Source organism: Sturnira hondurensis, unplaced genomic scaffold, assembly GCF_014824575.4.
Source record: "Sturnira hondurensis isolate 20B ecotype Veracruz unplaced genomic scaffold, ASM1482457v3 Scaffold0008459, whole genome shotgun sequence".
NCBI classification, from domain to species: Eukaryota; Metazoa; Chordata; class Mammalia; order Chiroptera; family Phyllostomidae; genus Sturnira; species Sturnira hondurensis.
In genome coordinates, this window is record NW_028081090.1 from 68,139 (window position 1) to 83,156 (window position 15,018).

Genomic DNA, 15,018 nt, shown 5'->3' on the forward strand with positions numbered 1-15,018 from the left:
ACCTGGCCTGCAACCCAGGCATGTGCCCTGACTGGGAATCTAACTGGCAACCCTTTGCTCAATCTACTGAGCTACAGCAGCCAGGGCTCTTTTTTTAATTTTATTTATTTCTAAAGTATATTTTATTGATTATGCTATTACAGTTGTCTCATTTCCCCCCTTTACTCCCCTCTACCCTGCACCAACACAAATTCCCACCCCCACCTGCCTTAGTTCATGTCCATGGGTTGTACACATAAGTTCTTTGGCTTCTCCACTTCCTATACTATTCTTAACCTCCCCCTGTCTATTTTGTACCTACCATTTAGGCTTCTTAGTCCCTGTACCTTTTCCACCATTCTCCTTCACCCCCCTCCCCAATGATAACCCTCCATATGATCTCCATTTCTGTGATTCTGTCCCTGTTCTAGTTACTTGCTTAGTTTGTTTTTGTATTTAGGTTCAGTTGTTGATCATTGTGACTTTGTTGTCATTTCACTGTTCATAGTTTTGATCTTCTTTTTCTTAGATAAGTCCCTTTAACCTTTCATATAATAAGGGCTTGGTGATGATATACTCCTTTAACTTGACCATATCTGGGGAGCACTTCATCTGCCCTTCCATTCTAAATGATAGCTTTGCTGGCTAGAGTCATCTTGGATGTAGGTCCTTGCCTTGTATGACTTTGAATATGTCTTTCCAGCCCCTTCTTGCCTGCAAGACTTCTTTGGAGAAGTCAGCTGATAGGCTTATGGGAACTCTTTTGTAGTCAACTGTCTCTTTTCCTCTTGCTGCTTTTAAGATTCTCTCCTTATCTTTAATCTTGGGGGATGAAATTATGATGTGTCTTGGTGTGTGCTTCCCTGTGTCCAGCTTCTTTGACTCTCTGAGCTTCCTAGATTTCCTGGAAGTCTATTGCCTTTGGAGATTGAGGAAGTTCTCCTTTATTATTTGTTCAAATAAGTTTTCAATTTCTTGCTTTCCTCTTCACATTCTGGCACCACTATGATTCAGATGTTGGAATGATTAGAGTTGTCCCACAGGTTTCTAAGCCTCTCCTCATTTTATTGAATTCTTGGGTCTTCATTCTGTTCTTGTTGAAAGTTTATTTCTTCCTTCTGCTCCAAATTGTTGATTTGATTTGAGTCCCAGTTTCCTTCCCTTCACTGTTGGCTCTCTATTTTCCTTTATTTCACTTTGCATAGCCTTCACTTTTTCCTCTATTTTGCAACCATACTCAACCATTTCTGCGAGCACATCCTGATTACCAGTGTTCTGAAGCCTGCATCTGATAGGTTGGCTATCTCTTCATCACTTAGTTCTATATTTGGAGCTTTGATATGTTCTTTCACTTGGGCCATATTTTTTGTCTCAGTGTCCCTGTTACATTGTAAGAGGTGGAACCTTAGGTATTTGTCAGGGCACAGTGTTTTGGCATAGTCTGAGTGAATGTTGCTTCTTTAACTCCTTGGTTGTTGGACTTCCATACAGTTCACTTCTCTGGCAGTTCTGGTTATTTTTTTAAAATTTGTTGTTGTCATTCTTTTGGTTGTGTGAGGAGGCAAAGTGTATCTACCTATGATGTTTGTCTTGGCTAGACACAATTTTAGGATTTCTTTAAAAGATTTTATTTATTTATCATTAGAGGGGAAGGGAAGGAGAGAGGGAGAGAAATATCAATGTATGGTTGCCTCTGGTGTGTCCCCTGCTGGGAACTGGCCTGCAACCCAGGCATGTGCACTGACTGGGAATTGAACTGCGATTGTCTGGTTCGCAGGCCCGCGCTCAGTCCACTGACCCACACCAGCCAGGGCCAATTTTGGGATTTTTGACATTAATCTAACCTTTTCAGTCAAAGATAGAGAGGCTGAGGCAAGAGAAAGTGAGGTTGCCATATTACATCAGGTCTGTTTTTTACTAACTGATTTTTGTGTTCTCTTAGTAATTGCCTCTGTGAGCTTTTCCTATATTTGCAGTGTCCAACACAGTAGCCACTAACCACATGTGGCTATTTAAATTTAAATTAATTATAACTAAATAAAATTGTAATTCCTTAGTGTCACTAGCTACATTTCAAATGCCCAAGGGCCACATGTGGCTAGAGGATACTGCATAGGACAGCACAGATATAGAACATATCCATCATCACAGGAAGTTCTATGAAATAGTGTTGTGAGTCTAAACTTGTCTCTGGGACAGCTATCCCATTTGTCATGCCCTACTCATGCTATTGGGAAAGAAAAGAAGCAGTCAACAAATTTTACACAGATGAATTTATGAGTTTTTCTAAAAGGCGGAGGGGCACACAGAGTAATTGATGGTGGTACAATTAGTGAAGTATGTGCTGTCACCTTGACTGTACCACTGGTAACTCAGATCTTAGTGAGGTGATGACTTGTGGACCTAAACAAACTCATTACAAGCAAGACCAATATGTTTAGAGACTGTGGGAAGAATCCACCAACATGAAATAATCCCCTTTCTATGCATAGTGCTAATGAGAACTTGGCTGGTATTTTCACATTCTCCTCTTCCAGACCTATGTGTCATGTGCTTGCCTCCCAGACCGAGGCAATGTGTTATTCCTGTGGCCACCATGGCTCAAATGGCACCAGGTGCTCTGTCCTCTCTGCCTGACGAGGGTAATTGTACTGAACATAAATGAAATCAGATTCCATTCGTTCTACTGGGGGATCCTCTGTTCTCTCTCTGCAGCAAAGGCCAGCATGTCACTAGACGACTTCGAATGCTGGACAATGAGGCTTGCTATTCTTAGCTGTTGCTCAATGCCCAAGACCTTGTTTTCTTCTATGAAAGCCAGCCCCACACTCCTCCTGCCTCCTGCACCTGAGCCCCAGAGTCAGATCTAACTTTTTCATGTGATGTACAGGCCTACTGGCCCCTGTGTTATGGCAGAGACCCATTAGTTTACTTAAACTGAGTGGTGAGGCCACGAAAAGAAGACGGTAAAGGTGGATAATTCTAATAGTGTGTGAGTTAGTTTGCATCTCTTCCCTGTCTTTCAATCTCACGTCAGAGCAGTAATGAGAAAGGGCCACTGTCAAGGTACTTCCCTGTCCCTACTGGCTCTTTAGGGGATTGAAGCATCTGACATGATGCTTGGATCCTATGGGGAACTCACTTTTCAGCCTGAGGACATTAGACCCCAGTGAGGGCTGCTTCTATGGCACCAGAGAAATATTTTTCAAATTTGGATTCATCATGCATCCTTAAGGAAAGATACATGTTATTAATCTGTGGCTTTTATAGCCAGTGTGACTTTTAGGCTCTGTTGTAGCCCCATTTCTTGCCACCTCAAGATAGAGGCTTTCTCATCCATGGGCAGGAGAGAGGCAAGGTGAAGTGAAGTTTCCAATGTCTTAGAAAGTTTGAATCTCTCTAAGGTCAAGGATGTTCGTCTTCCCCATATGGAGCTCAAAATAATCACTTTCTGTGGTAGGTAGATTTCTAAGATGGCCTCCAAGTTTCCCATCCCCTGATGTTCAGACACCTTCTTTCAGTTACTTAATCAAATACTAATCTAAGTGCTGTCGTAAAAGAATTGGGAAGATGTGATTAAGGTGTGAATTGAATTAATATTCAATTCAGTTGAATATTAAGGGTTCTTATCCTTCATAGGCCTGACCTAATCACATGAACCTTTAAAAGGAACTGAACTCTTTCTGGAAAGATATTCATGGAGTCAGGGGGATTTAACATAAGGAAGATTTTCTGTTGTTGGCTTTGAAGGCAAGGTTCCATGTGGCAAGAAATGAGGGCGGCCTTGAGTAGCTGAGAGCAACTTCTGGCTAAAAGCCAGAAGGAAACAAGATCCTTAATCCTACAGATACAAGAAACTGAAACTTGCCATAATCACATGAGCTTGGAAGAGGGCACTGAGCTCCAGATTAGAATGCAGCCTGGCCAATAGTTTGATTTCATCCTTGGAGATACCAAGCTGAGGATCTAGTCATGCTGTGTCAAACTTTTGACTTACAGAACTATGAGCTGATAAATGGGTACTGTTTGAAGCTGCAAAATTTGTGGTGACTTGTTAGTCAGCAATAGAAAACTAACACAGTTTCCTTATAGAAGTTTGGTTTAGGACAAGATAATAGGCTTTAGAGTCAGAAGGTCTTGTATTCAAACCCCAGCTCTGTTATTTAACTAGCTTAATAAGTCTGAGTCCTTTGCTTAGCTTCTCTGAGATCTAGTTTCCTTATTTGTAGAATGGGGGTGACCCCACATAGTTCTTAAAATACTTTGGAGAACTAAATAAGAGAGAATTCCTGGCAGATAGTGAGCTCTCAAAAATGGTTTCTCCACTCTGCATCCATTTCTTTTTTTTTTCACATCCATTTCTAAAGAGTAGACAGTGAATGGCTTGGAGGTTACCTAACTCAGGCATGGGGAAAGGGGGAGAGCAAGATTAATAGAGAACCAGATAGAGTAGAGAAGGGAAGGGAAAAGTAAAAATCGTGAAATGAAATACAGTAACAGAGTTTCTTCTGGACAGAGCTGCCTATAAAACTGAATTGAGATCATGAGTGTAATTCTAAATATTACATAAACATAAAAGTATATATGGTGCAGGCCTACAAAAACTTTGTGAAAACAAACTAGGCTCTAACTGTGTGAATGTATGTGAATATGTGTGTGCAGGTGCTTATATATTATAATGCTTACATCTAGGGCTCATGAAATCAATACCTTCAGTTTTTGGGAAGATATGTAAATGAGTAAAACTGCCTAGTGATCATAGAGTGGGCTGGGGAATGTAAAAGTAATTGAAGTTCTGCCTAGGAGCAGCCTATGTCAATTTTCTAAACAACAACTGTGCTGGACAAACAGAAATCTGCAAGTGAATTTTGGCCTTGGAAAAGTCAGCATATGGTTCTGGTTTAAATCATACCAGCTATCTTTCTACCCATGAGAATTAGAGTTAGGGCATATCACTCTATAATTCAGGCTTAGAAGGTCAGAATAACACTGGATTAGGATACAGGGAAGCTCACTGGATGACCTCAGTATCATCACTTTCCTTCTTTTGCTCTTAATTTCCAAATACATATTCCAAATTATATATATATATATATATATATATATATATATATATAGTATTAGTTTTTTTAAAAAAGAGTCTGGAGCTAACTGTATCACATTGTAAGCCTTGATGTACTGCTTAGTAGGTGTCAGAATTTGAGCAAGGCTTATCCTTTATATACCTCTATTTCCTTATGTGAAAAGTGGGAATAATATTATTAATTAATGAGGATGTCAACAAAGAATATGGACACTATGATGGCCTCTGAAAGTACAAGGAAGATTCTACACCACCTGAAGGACTTTCCAAGACTGAAGCATAGTGAAAAATGCACTGAACTAAAGGAAACAAAGTGTGATGATGGCATCTACATTCTAAAATATTATTCACAATAAAGAAAAAGTGGTGGGGACTTATGGCCAAGATGGAGACATAGGTAGATGCACTGTGCCTCCTCACACAACCAAAAGAAGGACAACAAAAAATTAAAAAACAAAACAAAACAAAAAAAACGAACTGACAGAAAATCAAACTGCATGGAGATCCTACAACCAAGGAGTTAAAGAAACATTCATGTTTAAACAAATTAGATGAAAAAATAAAGGCTACGCTAAGTGAAATAAGGGAAAATGTACAGGGAAGCAATAGTGATGGGAAGAAAACTGGGACTCAATTGAGTGGACAAGAAGGAAGAATAAAAACACCAAACAGGAAAGAATGAAGAAACAAAAATTCAAAAAAATGAGGAGAGGCTTAGGAACCTCCAGGACATCTTTAAATGTTCCAACATCCGAATTGTAGGGGTACCAGAAGGGGGAGAGGAAGAGCAAAAAGTGGAAAACTTATTTGAACAAATAATAAAGGAGAACTTCCCCAATCTCCAAAAGCAATAGACTCCCAGGAAATCTAGGAAGCTCAGAGAGTCAAAGAAGCTGGACACAGGGAAGCACACACCAAGACACATCATAATTTCATCCCCCAAGATTAAAGATAAGGAGAGAATCTTAAAAGCAGCAAGAGGAAAAGAGACAGTTGACTACAAAAGAGTTCCCATAAGCCTATCAGCTGACTTCTCCAAAGAAGTCTTGCAGGCAAGAAGGGGCTGGAAAGACATATTCAAAGTCATACAAGGCAAGGACCTACATCCAAGATGACTCTAGCCAGCAAAGCTATCATTTAGAATGGAAGGGCAGATGAAGTGCTCCCCAGATATGGTCAAGTTAAAGGAGTATATCATCACCAAGCCCTTATTATATGAAAGGTTAAAGGGACTTATCTAAGAAAAAGAAGATCAAAACTATGAACAGTGAAATNCACCCTCGATCCTACCACCCTTTGGCTTTGTTCATGGGTCCTTTATATATGTTTCTTGTGAACCCTTCCCCCCTTTTTTCCATTAGCCCCCTCCTACCTCCCCCTCTCCTCTAGTTACTGTCAGTTTGTTCTTTATTTCAATGTCTCTGGTTATATTTTACTTGTTTGTTTGTTTTGGTAATTAGGTTGGTTCCACTTACAGGTCACATCATAGGGTATTTGTCTTTCACCGCCTGGCTTACTTCACTTAGCATAATGCTCTCAAGATCCATCCATGCTGTTGTGAGGGATAGGAATTCCTTCTTTCATTCTGCTGTATAGTATTCCACTGTGAAAATGTATCATCATTTTTTAAAATTTTCTTTCTTTTTAAAGATTTTATTTATTTGTTTTCAACAGAGGAGAAGGGAGTGAAAAAGATAGGGAGGGAAAAATCAATGCGTGGTTGCGTCTCACATGCCCCCTACTGGGGGCCTGACCTGTCCTGCAACCCAGGCATGTGCCCTGACAGAATCGAACCATCAACACTATGGTTCACAGGCCAGCTCTCAATCCACTGAATGACACCAGTCAGGGCTGTACCATAGTTTTTTGATCCACTCATTTACTGATGGGTTCTTAGGTTGCTTCCAACACTTGGCTATTGTAAATGATGCTGCTATGAACCTGGGGGTCGGGCATAGGTTCTTTTGAATTGGTGCTTCAGGATTCTTATGGTAGAATCCCAGCAGCGGAATTGCCAGATCAAGAGGCAGTTCCATTTTTACTTTTCTGAGGAAACTCCATACTGTTTTTCACAGTGGCTGCACTAGTCTGCATTCCCACCAACAAAGTACTGGGGTTCCCTTTTCTCCACAACTTCACCAGCACTTGTTGTTTGTTGGTTTGTTTATAATGGCCATTCTGATTAGTGTGAAGTGCTATTTCATTGTGGTTTTAACTTCTGTCTCTGTGATGGCTAGTGATTCTGAGCATCCTTTCATATGTCTCTGGGCTCTATTTGTATTTCTTAATCCCCTCACCTCTTCACCCATTCCCCCACACCTAACTTCCACCTGGAAATCATCAAAATGCTCTCTGTATCCATGAGTCTGTGTCTGTTCTTCTTGTTCACTTAGTTTGTTTTTTTAGATTCAGTTGTTGATAGATACATATTTTTGGCCATTTTTTTATTCATAGTTTGACCTTCTTCTTTTTCCTCCTCCTCTTCTTCTTAAATAAGTCCCTTTAACATTTCATATAATAATGACTTGGTGATGATAAACTCCTTTATTTTTTTCTTGTCTGGGAAACTATTTATCTGCCATTCAATACCACATGATAGCTTTGCTGGGTGGAGCAATCTTGGCTGTAGGTCCCTGCTTTTCAGGACTTTGAATATTTCTTGCCAATCCCTTCTAGTCTGCAAAATTTCCTTGGAGAAATCAGCTAACACTCTAATGTGAATTCCCCTGTAGTTAACTCACTGCTTTTCTCTTGCTGCTTTTAAGATTTTCTCTTTAGGACTCTCTGAGCTTCCTGGATTTCCTGGAAGTCTATTGCCTTTGCCAGATTGTGGAAGTTCTCCTTTATTATTTGTTCAAATAAGTTTTCCACTTGTTGCTCTTCCTCTTCCCCTTCTGGTACCCCTATAATCCCAAAGAAGTTGGACCCAAGAAGGAACACACCAAAGCACATTATAATTACATTAGCCAAGATTAAAATGAAGGAGAGAATCCTAGAAGCAGCAAGAGATAAGGGGACAGTCACCTACAAAGGAGTTCCCATCAGACTGTCAGTGGATTTCTCAAAAGAGACCTTCCAGGCAAGAAGGGGCTGGAAAGAAGTATTCTAAGTCATGAAATCCAAAGACCTACATCCAAGATTGCTCTATGCAGCAAAGCTTTCATTTAGAATGGAAGGGCAGAGAAAGTGCTTCTCAGATAAGGTCAAGTTCAAGGAGTTCATCATCACCAAGCCCTTATTATATAAAATCTTAAAGGGACTTATCTAAGAAAAAGAAGATAAAAATATGAACAGTAAAAGGACAGCAAACTCAGTTATTAACAACCACACCTAAAACAAAAGCAAACTAAGAGGACAGCTAGATCAGGATGGAACTATAGAAATGGAGACCACATGGAGGGTTAGAAACAGGGGAGTGGGAAGAGGAGAAGCGGGGAGAAGGTATAGAGAATAAGTGGCATATATGGTAGGTAGAAAATAGACAGGGGGAGGGCAGGAATACTATAGGGAAAACAGAATCTAAAGAACTCGTGAAACATGGACATAAACTAAAGGGGGGAATGGTAGGGGAGGGGGTGTTCGGGGTAGAGGGGAATGAAGGGGGGAATGGGACAACTGTAATGGCATAATCGATAAAATATATTTTAAATAAATAAATAAATAAAATGATTCTCTTTTTATCTTTAACTTGGCATTTTAATTGTGATGTGTCTTGGAGTAGGCCTCTTTGCATCCATCTTGTTTTGGGACTCTCTTGCTTTCTGGACTTGCACATCTATTACCTTCACCAAGTTAGGGAAGTTTTCTTTCATTATTTTCTCAAATAGATTTGCAATTTGTTTCTCTTTCTTTTCTCCTTCTGGCACCCCTATGATGTGAATGTTGGACCTCTTGACATTGTCCCAGAGGCTGCTTAATTTCCTCATTTTTTGGACTCTGTTTTCTTCTTGTTGTTCCGATTGGTTGTGTTTTGCTTCCTTATGTTTCAGATCACTGATTTGATTCTCAGCTTCACTCTACTGTTGCTTCCCTGTAATTTGTTCTTTATCTCAATTAGTGTTTCCTTTGTTTCTGATTGGATCTTTTTTATGCTGCTGAGGTCCTTCCTCACTAATTTCCTTGAGCATCCTTATAACCAGTGTTTTGAACTCTGCATGTGATAGATTGTTTATCTCCGTTTTGCTTAAATCTTTTTCTGGAATTTTGATCCATTCTTTCATTTGGGCCATGTTTCTTTGTCTCCTCATTTTGGCAGCCTCCTTGTGTTTGTTTCTATGTATTAGGAAAGTTGCTTTGACTATGTGTTTTGGTAGTGTGACCTAATGCAGTAGGTGTCCTGTAGGGTCCAGCAGTACAGCCTCCCTTGCCACCCAAGCTGGGTACTCAAGGTGCACCCTTTGTGTGGGCTGAGTACACCTTCCTCCTGTAGTTGAGCCTTGGTTACTGTTGGCAGATCAACTGGAGGGATTTGCCCAGGCCAGTCAGCTGCAAGGATTGGCTGTAACCACTGACCACCAACCTCTGCCCTCTGTGGAGGATTAGCTGTGCAGGGGCAGGGTTTTGGTGCTCTGACATGGTCTGTAGCTGTGCACTGGGTGTGCCAGCATTGGGGTTTCCTGGGTTGTGCAGGCCAAAGTTAGCCCCCACCTGCGTTTTGCTCTGGGTCACCCTGCCTGAGATATAGAGCAATCTCAAATGGCTGTTACTTGTGCTGGGCTTGGAGATTCCCAGGCAAAGCCAACCTGTGAATGTAGGCCGGCTGCATCTAGTGCTGGATCTTGGGCTTACTGAGGCCAGCTGTTGCTTTGTTGAGAGGATTTAGGAAGTTCTGAAGCAGGAACCAAGATGAGCCATATGGAAAAGCAGCTTGGGTGAGCCTGTAAATTGGGTGGGGCGGAGTCTCTAGGATTCTCCATGGTGAAGCCCAAGCTTCTTAACATGTTATACATGCTCTTTAAAAATCAGGTCTCATCTTTGTTTTCAACCTCCTAAACAGCCACTCTCTCTCTCTCCACACATGCAATATATACTCCAGCCACACTGGTCTCTATTTTCCCCAAACACTCCTTGGTGCTTTTGTTTATGCTTTTCCACTCTTCTCTGCCTGGTGAGCCTCTTACTATTTTTCAAGGTCCAGATCAAACGTTATCATAAAGCCTTTCTTGACCCCACCTCTGCAGATAGATTATTGTCTTTTTTGTTAATACTTTTGTTGTAACATTAACTTGTTTGACATTTTAACTGCTTATGAGTAGTGATTTCTCCTGTACCACACAGGATTAGGTCCTATGTCCTTTTTGTCACCCAGAAGAAAAGGCTTAACTTTGAATGTCTGTTGAATGAATGAATGAATTGTAACTATATTAGTAAATTATTTAATTGAAGGTTCAAGGTATGAATACTGAAGACTGCATTGGTGCAGAGCCTAATCCAAAGATATACTAGATCTGTCTGGCAAGGCAACTGGGTAGAAAGGAAGACATGAAATTTGAGTTTAGTAGGGATTTGGGATGATGGATGATTCATTCAACCAGGGTAAAACTGAGTATTCATCCTTAAGGAGTTTAAAATCTCTGACCAGAGATAATGAACATCCTTATTTTCTTAGCTCAGATAGGTTTTCTAACAGGGTAGCTGTGCTGTGTGTTTTGGCCACTGATAATAAATCCAAAATTCCATTTCTTCCCAATAGCTCGGAAACTGAAGAAACTTGGTAATCTGAAACTACAGGAGGAAGGGGAAGTTTCCAGTGCCAACAGCCCTACTGAGGAGCCACCCCAGAAGCTGGCAGTGTCACATATTGAAGGCTATGAGTGTCAGCCTATCTTTCTGAATGTCCTGGAAGCCATTGAACCAGGCGTGGTGTGTGCTGGACATGACAACAACCAGCCCGACTCCTTCGCAGCCTTGCTGTCTAGCCTCAATGAACTGGGTGAAAGACAGCTTGTGCATGTGGTAAAGTGGGCCAAGGCCTTGCCTGGTAAGGAAAACAGAGTGGGGGTGTGGGATAAGGGCAATAATATTTAGTGAATGTCCCTATGAGCCAGGCAGATACCATGTCTGATCATTCCCTGCTAATTAACTCATGCAATTCTCACCATTACCCTATGGGAGTAGAGAATGCTATAATCCCTACTTTAAAAATAAGGAAACTCAGAAATCAGTGAGTAGAGCAGCATTATACAGTGTCCCATATACCTCATATCAGCACACAGCAATCATGTTTAATCCACAAACAGTGTGAAAATTTTCCCCTAATCACAGATTATAGAGACATAACCTTTATATGCCTTAAAATGCTCCTCTCCATATGCACACATATGCTCACCCCAAAGATAATTTTGAGCCTGACATATTCTGTCTTCAATATCACTTTTAGGAGCCATATCATGAAAATATTTATGAGATGGTGTATAGAAAGAACATGTAGTTGGGAATCGGAACACTTGGGTTCTAGTCTTAATTCTGCTTGTAAATCATTGTGTGGCCCTTTCCCTTTCTGGGTCTCAGTTTCTCCATCTGCATCATGTGTGAAGAGTGGTTTGGACTAAATTGATGTTTTTCAAACTTTGCTGTAAGGAACTTTAGTGCTCTTTTAAAAACTTTAGGAATCATAGAGGGAGGAAATATTCAGTGAATTCCATGGTAATCAAAGAAATACAAATTTTTTGTCTAACTTCCACTTGAATACTTCCAGTGATATGGAACTCACTTTCTCCCTTGGCCATCTATTATTGGAACAGGACTGATAATTAAAATATTACCACTCAACGATCCTTTGTGCAAGTATTCACAGACTTTTCTTTAGCAACCAAACTTTTTATTTCTCAAATTATCATGCACAGATGCAAATAGAGTGGTTAATTTAAAACTAATGACTCTTCCTCACTACACCCAGAGAAGCCTTGAGTTACTCTTGCAGAATCTTAGGACTCCAAGGATTACAGTTTGGAGACCAGTGAAACATAAGCTCTGGAAGAGTTCTCCTAATCCTAAAATTCTGATTCAAAGATTCAAAGATTTTGAAATATCGACAACCAATCCAATTCTTATGGAATGAAAGATCAACATGCCTCCTAATAATAATTGCCATTCAGGTGTAAATTTATAGAAAACAGAGCAGTTTCATGTGTATTACCCATGTGTATTATGATCCTCATAAAAATCCCCTAAAGTAGGGATTCTCCCTCCACCACCCATTTTATAAATAAAAGACACTGAAGCCTTGAGAAATAATATGCTTTGCCTACAAGTACACAGCAGGGCCAAAACTTGAGCCCAGGTCCACCTCCTGATTCCCTTCCTCATCCCACTTCATTTAGTCCTGTAGTTTTGTAACACTGGGCTTCACAGTGAGAGGCAAAGGCCTTACCCAAGATCACCTGGATCATAACACAGACTAACTGCATTTGAAGACATTGCATGTTAGTCACCAAATCCCTACTTTGTCTTTGCAACTCACAAGGCCCTGTTGCAGCCACCAGACCATCCCTAACACCTTCCCAGCTTGGGAAGCTGGAAGCTGAGTTTGACTAGACAATAAGATCACTGGAAAGAAGGCTCAAGGACTCTGGCTGTGTATGCACTGTGCCAAAACAGAGTGTTCACACAAGGAGGAAAAATACAAAAAATAAAAACTATGGTACATTTACACAATGGAATACTATGCAGCAGAAAGAAAGAAGGAACTTACCCTTCACAACAGCATGGAGGGAACTAGAGAGTATTATGCTGTGTGAAATAAGCCAGGTGGCAAAAGATAAATACCATATGATCTCACATGAGTGTAATCTAATGAACAAAACAAACAAAAGAGCAAAATAAAACTAGGGACATGGAAATAAAGACCAAACTGACAGGGACCAGAGGGGATGGGGGAGAAGAAAAATTGGGAAAAGAAGAGGAAAGGTCAAGGAACATGTATAAAGGACTCATGGTAATGGACAATGGTGGGATTGACTGTGAGAGTGGAGGGTGGGCAGGAAAGGGGAGAGCAATGGGAGAGAAATGGGGATAACTGTAAGAGAATAACAATTTAAAAACGAGAAAATTGTTTTAATTCTCACTTACTTAGCTGGTTGTCATTTGTGTAACAGAGATTCAGTTTAATCTTTCTGAGCAGTTGCCAAACACCTAAATTATTCCATTTTATCAGATACAGAACCTTGTCCTATGTATGATTCCACTTATTCCTCATAACAATCCTATGAATCATAGGGACTGTTATTTCCATTTCAAATGACTAGGCTCAGAGAGGTTAACTAAGTTGTTCAATTTGGTTACTTAACAAATGGAACCAAAACTTAGGCTCACACCTTCTGATTTCTAATTTGGTGGTCTTAAAAATAATGTAGTACAAATCATTTTGGCAGAATTTATATGACTAGGAGTCACTCATTTTCTTTAGCCCATCCCCCAGGATAGGAAGTCCTCTCCAACATTAACAAGTCTGCAAGACAATATCAGTTCACCATCTAATTTAGCCAATGAAATAATATGTGACCCTAAGTCATTTAAAAGAATAGTTTCAAAAAGGCCAATTACCAGTTCATAAGACCTGCTATTTATATTATCAATAATCACCTAATAGCTCAAGTTATTTCCTCACTCAACAGATTGAGTTCTTGTCCTGTACTGGGCACTATACTGGGCACCTACTCAGATAAATTTTGTTGTAAGTTTTCTGTGACAGTGGTGATATATATAAATTGCCTAGTAGAGTGCCTAGTACATTAACAAATGATAACTATTTATTGAGGGTGGGTGAGTAGATAATGTATATTCAGTATATAACTGGGTGTATCTGGTCTCAAATCTTAGCTATACACTAGTTGTTTGATCTTGATCAAATCACATGCCTACATGTGCTTCTGTTTCCTCATTTGTAGAGGTAGAACAATGGTAGAACAATCTCTACCTTGCAAATTGTTATGAACATAGAAATTAGATATAAAGAGCACCTAGTACAGTATCTGAAACAGTAGATGCTCTGTAAATGGTCGGTCATTACTGTGAGGCTTGAGTGCTAAGCCACTGCTTTTACTAAAGTCAATTTAAGCCACTACCAGCCTTGCCTCATAACCTATTCATGGATCCCAAGGATGAATTGTCTTCCTTGAAGATGTTGACTGTCCAGTTCACTACAGCAGCATAGATTTCCTAACTGGCCTTTCTTTGGTCGTGTGCCCCCTAATAAGACATGAGACTACAGGTTTCCATTCCAAATTGCTGACAAATGATATTCATTGGATTCTAATGAGAAAACAGTCTCAAAGAAACTGCCTTTGCTTTCAAACCTGTTGTGTGTGTTTAGAAACCTGAAAGTGACTTCTCTTTATTTCTTTGTAACAGCTTAACACAGTGCCAAATAGGTGTTGAGTGTGTGGGTGTGGAAGGAAACCTGTAGGCTGGAGCTACTGTTTCCTGGAGTCATCCCTTGATAGCTATGCTCTCTGAGCAGCATAGACAAGGGCTGGACATTAAAGAACAAACTTAGGTATTATAATCAGATCAGACCTATAGGAAAATTGGCCTACTCTTTTGCTGATATATACACAGTAAATAGGCTTGAGTTGTAAGCTGCTGCAACTAAAGACCGTTAATTAGTGTTACAGCCAAACTAAGCTCTCCATTTTTCTCCTCTTTGTTAGTTCTCTGGCATCTCAGGGAGGAAAAACAAAGCATCAGTATAGACAATTTCATTGATACTTATACAGTTCAATTCTCAACCCCCATGCGCCCTCACATTCACACACTCACTAGCCAAGGCTTTACTTGTTTCCCATTGCCTCCCACCCCAGAGGTTCAGGGTTTGAGTTCTCAAGTACCCTCCTCAGGAGATCCCTGGATATTCCATGATTGGCCCCTGCATTTTGGTGGGGTTTTTTTTTTGTCCCACTGGGAAGAGTCAGTACCAGGCATTCTGTCCTGGGGATTCAGTGAGGAAATACTCTGGG

The 15,018-nt window shown here is 40.3% G+C and overlaps 1 protein-coding gene across 1 annotated transcript in view; it reads left to right on the forward strand.

The window, feature by feature from the left end:
- Nucleotides 1-15,018, forward strand: part of AR (androgen receptor) — a gene marked incomplete at its 5' end in the record, with an annotated part of 44,840 nt that overhangs the window by 18,715 nt on the left and 11,107 nt on the right. The window contains one exon of the mRNA XM_037054967.1: nucleotides 10,755-11,042. Within this exon, the coding sequence (XP_036910862.1) occupies nucleotides 10,755-11,042 (288 nt within the window). The remainder of the gene's footprint in view (nucleotides 1-10,754; nucleotides 11,043-15,018) is intronic.